This window comes from Aureobasidium pullulans (genome assembly GCF_000721785.1).
Source record: "Aureobasidium pullulans EXF-150 unplaced genomic scaffold scaffold_14, whole genome shotgun sequence".
Classification (NCBI taxonomy): Eukaryota; Fungi; Ascomycota; class Dothideomycetes; order Dothideales; family Saccotheciaceae; genus Aureobasidium; species Aureobasidium pullulans.
Window position 1 is genome coordinate 398,497 of NW_021941034.1, and position 9,348 is coordinate 407,844.

The 9,348-nt window shown below is 40.1% G+C and overlaps 1 protein-coding gene across 1 annotated transcript; it reads right to left on the reverse strand.

Annotated features, from left to right (window-relative positions):
- Positions 1-3,038: 3,038 nt before the first annotated feature.
- M438DRAFT_357075 (uncharacterized protein) lies at positions 3,039-3,479 on the reverse strand (the record flags this gene model as incomplete). Its single annotated transcript, XM_029907144.1, has 2 exons — positions 3,039-3,255; positions 3,316-3,479. 2 exons carry the CDS (start codon positions 3,477-3,479, stop codon positions 3,039-3,041), a joined length of 381 nt encoding a protein of 126 aa, XP_029758717.1.
- Between the last annotated feature and the right edge of the window lie 5,869 nt (positions 3,480-9,348).

Here is a 9,348-nt window from a genome sequence, read left to right on the forward strand (position 1 = left end):
AGTGCAGATAGCAGTGCAAGTTATGCTAATTATACTTAACATATTGAACTTGCTAACAGCGATATAGGCAATACTCTTCGGTCGTTTACGATTCTTTGTTGTAATTTAAAGTGATAGAATGAGGGGTTAGTAACGAAGGAGGCCTACTTAGGAGAAGTAATAGGTAACAATTACGTTAAGAATGGTATTTCTTAGCGACGGTAGGTCTGTTATAAATATCTAGGCTCCGTACATTTATTAATCTAATGATAACTTGCTTTACGGTATAGGTTACAAATTCTACTATCTAATCGTAGATTATCGGAATATATATCTTTCTACGGTATACTATCTTCTTTCCTAGGACTAGGTAGGCGACACCGAAACTAACCCTTTAGTTACTCTCTAGTCGGCCTAATAGAAAACTATCTAGAAGCTGCTATTCTCGAAGTCTAAGATAGATCTAGACGGAGAGTCTTACTATATAGATTATTTTGTTGCATAATGTAAACATTATCGCTCTTACTATATAAGCTTTCGGTAACGGGAAGCTTAGTTCTAAATCTAACAGAGATTAGATCGACTCGATGTATATACGGCAAGAGTGCACATTTATGTAAAGAGAAATAGTATAGGGAACCTGTTTATAAGTACAACATTCGCGTTAATCGTTAGCCGCTAATACCTGCTAGATCTAGGCGCTATTTGCTACTACTAGATACATATTTAGGATTACATGCATTACTATTTCCCTATTAGGCAATCTAGTCTTTACCTAGTCAGCGGTGCGGTGTAGACGAGTCCATAAAACTGGAATCATCGCGATCCTTTTATTTCGAAATTAGCTTTACTATATTTAATCCTACATAAAAAAAGCAAAGGTCGTGTCTCGACATTCCGGAGAACTAAATCTACGTAATGTATTCTTATACACACTACGCTATACATGAAATTGGCCTATGCCTAATCTGCAGGTATGCGGGTATGCATCAATAAAGGCAGCCTAAAAGAAAAAACTTAGGCTATGTTTCTAATCACGGGCTTAGTAATTAATCGACGCTATATTTCACTATAATCTCTCGCTAATATTTCATTATAGTCGAATAGAATGATCTAGAGACCAATTAGAAAAGCGCAGCGTATAAAAGCATAATACATATATCGAAGTAGTAGTAAAGTACTAAGAAAGAGTACCATTAAATAGAGCGACATAGGTGACTTAATCGTACTAAAATCACTACACTTTTACTAGACATTAGCGATGCATATTGCTATTACCGCGTTTAGAATTGCTACGGTATGTAAGATAGACCCTACAGGAATGTAGTTAGACTTCCCCGTTTAGTGTTAGATGTTGTCTATACTAAGACGACATACCTAATACTACTTAATAAATAGCTTATCGAGTATAATTTATATACTCCTACATTAACAACTCCGACGGCGATTATCTAGACCGAGACATATACACGAGGCTTAGAAGAAGTATGCGTTTATTACGCATCCTTTCGACCGTCCCTAGGTTGTCTAGAAAAGAGTATATAGAATGTAAGACGCATTCGTCTAAATCTATCTATAGATATTCCTAATAGATGTTAGATAAAATCCTATACGAGGCTAGTCTCTAAGAGATATACGACTTAAGTAAGAAGTTCTAGAGGCTCGTAGAGATCGTCGAAACTTTTGACTAGATACTAACAATTAGTCTAAGTGCGCCCTTAATAAGACTAATACTAGGACTCGTCGCTAAAGGCTCCTCTTCTAGTTAGCTAATCTAGTAACATGCCCGGTAGCCTTTAAGGTAATTTAGAATTATGAAATAGAAACATAAGCACTAATAGTTTATAGTTACTCGAAACTAGAAAGTACGGATACGATAGAGATAAGGTAGAAGCAATTCGCGTAGGCTAGAATTACTAGGCGCGCATTAAGATTATAGAACGTTTCTAACAAAGGCCGCTTCTAGAAAATGGAGATTATAGAACATATAGACCTAATACTAGCCTCTTAGTTCTTAGCTCGTATGTTATGCGTGTAGGTCTTACGTTAACATATTCATACTAGGTTATTATACTTAGACCTCCGTTAAACGTTGCGATAGATCCTCGAACCGGTATAGCACTACCCTACATCCCTCTCTAGTATCCTCGAAGTACGAGATTATACCGCTCTAAACTATTCGTCTTTTATTTAATCATGTATTAGTAGAATTGAAGAGTATAGGAAAATGATGTCTACCTTCGGCAATGTCGCCCTACTAACCACTATAAATAGTAATAGAATAGTAATAATAAGGAAACAATCATAAAGTGTTATACGTTCGTTAAGAAGGCCTAATAATAGAGCGCTACCTACATGTATTATAGGTTAAACGACTATGCTCGCTATAATGCTATAGAGGACATAGGAGAAGAAGAAGAAGAAGAAGAAGAAGAAGAAGAAGAAGAAGAAGAAGAAGAAGAAGAAACATCCTTTTGTTTTTTGCTATTTTATAGTAGATAAGTGTTCCTCTAACCTCCTCTCTTTATAGCTTAATGCACCATTCTATAGAGCTTTAGTGCTTTTGTCGAATCATTATTAATTTAGAAAATTTAGAACGCAGCAGAATAAATTAATTCTAAGCATCGCTATCCTCTAAGCTTCTCCCTTCGTGTTTTATACTCTCGATCCTCTCGTCTCCCTTATCGCTTCGGTTAGTAAGGCTCGAATAGGACCTCGTAGGCGGTATATATGCTAGGGTGCTTAGGGGGAGCCATACTGCTACTATAACCGTTAAGGGACTATAGATCTTCGCTTAGCATGTCGATGTCGCTAGATTTTCCGTTAGTCGAGCTAGATAGGGTTTAGAGACTATAGCCTTCGATAGAGTGCAAGGGAGTGTTAGGATCGATTACTAGGGTAAGACCTACTAAGGTCTTCTTTAAGGCGAACTTTTAGGTAATAGGAGACGAGTCCTTAGAGCTAAACTCTCCTATAATACTATTAGCGCGTTCGGACGAGGACTAGCCGCTCTTATCTATAGATAGGCTTCTAGCCTATAACTTCTCCTAGAAGACGCGTTAATTCCTAATTAGCGTTAAACGACGAATAGGACCGTTATCTTTATCGTCCTCGATTAAGAAGCTAACGCGCTTATAAACCTTTGCCTTCTTACCGACCTTAGTCTTAGTAACCTTAACCTTAGACTTAGCTATAATCTTCGTCTTGCCCTTACCCTTACCCTTATCGCCGATATCTTCCTTAAAGCTGTTAATTAGAGGGACCTCGAGACTACGACTACGGAATGCTATAGTAACATCTAGAACAAAGTTAATGTACTATGCCTGCAGATAGTACCTAGCTAAAGTAATGTTAGTAGTAGCAATCTTTTTATCGAAGATTACGACGTTAGGCGTAGCTATACGAGTATGCTTTATAGCGTAGTCCTCTATAATAGAGGCTACGTTAAAGATAGGGCGCTTTCTAAAGTAGAACTTAATGATGTAATGAATGCTAGACATCTTCTAGGGGTCGTTCGTGCTATAGCCGACGATAATTGCTAGGCGGAGGCTTTAATCGAGGATCTAAGATAGACCCTTAACTTTAAGTAGAGGGATCTTACGTGCGCGTAGAGATTCGAGGGCGATGTCTATAACATTGCCTATATAGTGTTAGCAAAGATCGTTAAGTAGAAGACATAGATTAAAAAAACCATTATTGTCGTTAGTAAGTTTGTTAGAGACACCTATAGTGTAGTTAGAGTAGGTTAGTTATAGGCGGTAATCTTGTTAAGACTACTAAACGTCGAAAAAACGGCGAACTCCGCGCTCTAAACCCTAGAATTCGAGGTCTCGGTCATGTCTAAAAGGACAATATTTAGTAGAAAAACAAATTTACCCCTAAAGTACCTATAGCCCTAAGTCTAGGGCTACCCTGTCTAAAAAGCCTAGAAAGACGATTACTTTTTTTGTCTAGTTTAGACTCGCCCATCTAATAATTAGGGATAGAAGAAAAGATTGCAACATACGTTAGTAGCATAAAGGGGTAGTAGGACGGCGGAACGGCGCACTAGGTTAAAAGTCTTAAATCTTCAGTTACTTAACTTCTTAGAGCCTCTAAAGCCTCTAAACCTTAGGTCATTCCTCTTAACTCGTCGCGCTCGTTACTATCGCCGCCGTCCTCTACGCCTCGCCTTATTTCCCTAGGCACCTACCTCCTACTAAGGGCGCTTACTAGAATGTTACCTACGTTATGCCTTTAAATACTTAACCCTTACCCTCGCGCTATTATATCTAACATTATATATCGCACGCCTACGCCGCTCGTCGATATGCCTTAAGGCCGCCCTATAATCGACGTCGAACCGCTAGCCGAAGTAATCGAAGCTCTTATTAACGATAAGCACTAGTCTGTCGACGAAGTCATCGCCGAGCTCGACCTTATATACTACGTTAAGTGTAGTCGCTCTACCCTCTAGAGAAGGCTTAGAGAATAGGGCATTAATGTTAAGCTACACCTCTACGAAGGCTCTAAGGAGCTTAGGGCCGCTATTGCTTTACTATTCTTCGAGACTATACTAAACGATGCGAAATTAGCCGATATCCTTTGTCGGCGTAGCTCCGACATAGGCCGCCATAAGCTTAAGCACTTTTGTAAGGACATAGGACTAACTAAGCGCCTTTCTTATTAGAAAGTAGAGGAGGGTAGCGCTACTATACACGATATCCTTACGAAGGAATACGCCGATGCCTGCATCTACGACCGACTACTAATACATTACACTATGATTTGTTCTATATAATCCTTTACAAAACATCTATCGGGTCTACGCCCTAAGAACTACTATCTCTTATTCTTAGGAGTCCCCGCTCTACTAGCTACCTTCCTTTAAAATGTTTAGATGCTATAGCTCTTTCCCTAAAGAGGCTACGTTAATGTAGAGCGGCTTCTACCGTAGAATAATTAGACGTAGAAGACTTACTCTAAAAAATGGAGAGAACTAATAGAGGTTTTATAAAGGATTATATAAACTTTAAGCTACTAAAGTCGATTTCTACACATTGCTCTTACTAAACGACAACCGAACGACGACTAAATAGATAATCTATAATTTAGTTATAGCTACTACGTATTACGCGGGTAGTAAAGCACTATAGAGGCTAACGTATGCTTACGTCCTCTTGCCCTACGCCCGTCTCCTACGCGGTCTAAGGTCTCGAATAGCTCTAGAAGATAGAGAATGGTTCGAACAAAGGTAGCATACATATAGATACTCGTTTTGTTGCTTCGTCTTCGTTAAGCTTATTACTATCCGAACTTAATTACGGACCTTAGTATCGTTACGACTACCGCTAAGATTACGTAAGACACGATAGACGACATCTATAGAAACCTCGATCCTAACGTTGTTTTACGAACTAAGGAGGCTAACGGGACGTTTAAACTAGTCGATGCTACGCCCCTTTCCGCTACTTAGACCTCGCTAGCTTACTCTACTTAACGCATTATAAGAACCTAGGTAGAGCCTTTAGTTAATAAATGGGTTAGGAGTCGACTAACCCTATACTAGGCACACTTATGTAGCTTGCCGAAGAGGGCAACGTCTCCCTCTAGGAGGTCATTATATAGGGTCCTAAAGACTCTGTCTACGTAGTATGTAATTCCCTGTCCCTTATACGACCTTATAATCTAACTTCTATAGCTTAGCGTTATATGTCTCCCGCCCCGGGGCCTATAGACCCTAGGGACCTAGAGAAGAGAGTGTTAGAAGTATACCTTACCGTCTATAAAGTCTTCCCCCTTCTACCTTCTCTCTAAGTTTATTATATATAATGTCCTTAGATAACGACTAGTACCTCCTCCCTATACGTAATGTCCTCGGATAACGAGACTAGGTGCCCCCCCTCCCCCCCTCTAGGTAGGAAGCTAGGTTCCTCTCCTTAATTGCTTAATTGCATCCTAGACTAACATCGTAAGTTACTATAGGATAACGCTAGCGCCCTTATTAAGAACATCTTACCTACCCTATCCTTACGGACCTAAGCGTGCTCCTATCCTTACTAGACCGGATTATGCTCTAGTCCTTTACTTCTACCGTAACACACTATATAGGCAATGTCTATATTTACTAGGTTTCACCTTAGTCATTATCTTCTACTCCTATAGTTAGAAAAGGAGAAGGTAGAGTAGTTAGCTTAGTCTCTTTTATACCCTTACAGATTATAGCTATAGGATTTACCCTACCTAAGTGAAACGCGACACTACTACGTCTTACTGCTTAGGGTTTTAGCTATTATATAAACACTATAGATAGGAATGACGGGTGTAATGAAGGCTAAGTGTTATGTCTCTTTACTAACGGCGTTTACTACTAGTAGGGTAGTCGTTCTAGTTATTAGGAACCCTCGGCGATAACATCTTATGTACGATATACGCGGCTACTTATAAGCGAGCAAAAGCGGTTAACTTATATATAGATAGCTATTATTATACGTAACCCTCTTCTTAGGAGTTTACGAGACTATGCGTTCGCTAAGAGCCTAAGCTGCCGATTTGGCTCTATATATGTTTATTCGGCGGTTGTTCGGTCGTCATTATAGGACCTAGCTAGCGATCGCAAGTACGACAAGCTAAAGCGTTATAGGAACGCTATAACTACCTACATCTAACCCGACAAATACGACCTAACGATTAAGGGCCTAGGCCTAGTAGAGAGGTCGTATGTATTGCTAGATTTCCTTACTAGTTGCCTTCCCTAATTTAAAGACCTAGTAGACCTCGATATACCCCCTATCTTAGTTACTAGTTTTAAGAAATTTAGTAACTAACCTAAGGGAGTTAACATACGGGTGCTCGAAGGACTAACTACTTAGGCCCTTTCCCTCTTCTATAAAGATAAGAACACTGCCTTAGTTAACATCTACTACGAAAGGGTGTTAGAAGTGTCTACTCTGTCTATCTCGCTAGAAGGAGAGACTCCTAAGGCAGGTAAGGCTAAAGGAAAGGGTAAGGCTAATAAGTCGGATAATAACTACGTAGGCGTAGATACGTATTTAGATTAGATAGCTTTAGTTAAAGCTACAAAGCAAGACATAAAGAACAAGAAGGAGGGAACGGCAGCGCGTATTAAAACACTAGTTACCGCTAAAAAGGTTCTAAAGTCTAAGGTACGTTATGTTTAATGCTTATTTGGTCGCCGTTCGGCTACTAACTCGTTTATATAGGCTTCTAGAGTTAAGGGTTCCGTAAGTACTTCTTAGAAGATCTAAGACCCTATATTCGGTTATCGCTCGGTGCCTATTCGGTTACTAACATTCTCCTAGAAGTTAGAACTAACACTAAAGAAATTTACCCTACTAAGAATCGACATAAAGAAGAAACTAGAAGTAGCTAAGGCCGTAGCTGCTACTAACGTATCCTCCCCTTAGGATCTCGCCTCCCCTTAGGATCTCGCCTCCCCTTAGGATCCCGCTTCTCTATAGTAACATACCGCTACCTCTACCCCTAAGACTATTATTATAAGTAAAGAATTGCTTGTCTTTGTCGATACTAAAAACTCCCCTCCTTCCCCTAGCGACAATAAATACGGCACCGAGGTTAACTTCGATAACTAGCAAACCTACGAAGGCGATCTATCCTTTATAGATGTCGCTAATCTAATTAAGGGAGCCGTGCTAACTATATTAAAGGAACTAGGAATTAAATAAGAGAAGGGAACATAGGTTAAATAAGAGAAGGACGTCGTTATTAAGGTAGAGAAGGTCGAGGAACTAGATGTAATTATTATATAGGTCACCGCTCGCTCGTAGTCCGTAGTAATTAACCTAGTGTCCCCTACTCCGTCGCTATAGAGGCTCCGCCCTTCTTTAGTTGCTATAGAAACGCCCTTAAGGATGCCTAATAACATATTATTAGTTACGCTACTATAGTCGCCCTTATTAACCGAACTAGGCAGCCCCTATGCTAAACTAGGAGCTAATTGTCCGTTCTAGGAAGAGGAGCTAGATAAGGGAGAGGAGGAGTAGACAAAGAAGGATAACGTTTAGTAGTAGTAAGAGACTTAGTAGCGAGCAGGATTAGTAGATAGAAGGTAGAGACGTTTAGTACTACTAATCCGACTATGTTCTACGTAAAAGAAAGAGGTAGAATATCTTAGTTGTTGTTTCCTTTATTACATCACCTTTCGGTATTACTCTTATTGCTTCTTACGTCTCTAGATAATTAACAATAGTTCTATTCTCTTTATTTAGTGCTCGTTAGGTAGCTATCTAAGGTGTGAAAGTAGAAGTGACCGTAGGACTTTTAGTTTTTAACCTATAAATCTCTCTATAACTTACTAATCTAACCCTCTTAGTAACATTAACATTAACTTTAACTTTAAGCTACGCATTAACACGCGTATCACCTCTTACTTTATTGCTTTCTCTTCTACATCATCTTTCTTCTATTTAGCATGTCGGACGACCCTCTTATAAGCGTATATACCGAGCAACTTACTACGCGTAACACCGCTAACCGGACTAGCGACATTAACATAGACGCTAGCGCCGACGCCGGCGCTTAGGCTATCGCCGACGATAAGGCCGCCGCCCTCTAGCTACTCGCTTATAAGAGTCTTACCTTAGACGCTTAAAATAACAACACCGTAGGCGTAGGCGACGATAAGGAGCCCTATAGTATAAGTAACGAAGAACGTCCTAGCGCCCTCCTCCTCGGTCGTACTACTAGTAACGAGGAAGTTAAGAGTAGCGTTCCTACTACTCCTATTACCGCTAACTAAGAAGATAAGGACGAAGAAGAGTACGTAATATGCCTACCTGCTACTTACTAAATACTTATAGTATATAGCGACCTTAATGCCGTAGCCGACAAGTTTAAGGTTCTACGCCGCCCTAAGACCGACCGTACCGAGGACTACTAGTTCTATAGTTAGACTACCTAGAACAAGTTTATGCTCGACACTCTAAGCACTAACACTAAGATCCGTAAGAAGGCCGCCGCGGAATTACATAAGTTCGACATAATAGGCCGTATCGTTAAGATAGGCGAGAGTACTACCTCTCCCCTTCCCTACTCCTACTACGTTAATAATAACTACCCCTACCGCGTCTAGAGATTAAAGACCGATAAGATGTGCGCCTAGTGCCGTAGTTAGAAGCACTCCGGTTGCGACGCTAATAGTAAGACCGCTAGGGATCTAACTACTCGCCTTACTACCGAGGCCGCTAACGCTACTTTAGCTCCTCGCCCTACTACTACTATTAAGACTAGTACTAATATAGGCGACCTTGCCGAGGAGCTTAATAAGGCTATTACTAACATTAAGAGTCTTGTCTATAAGGTTAAGATCTAGGTTAAGGAGCAGGTAGAGGCCGTTAATGCTATTAGAGC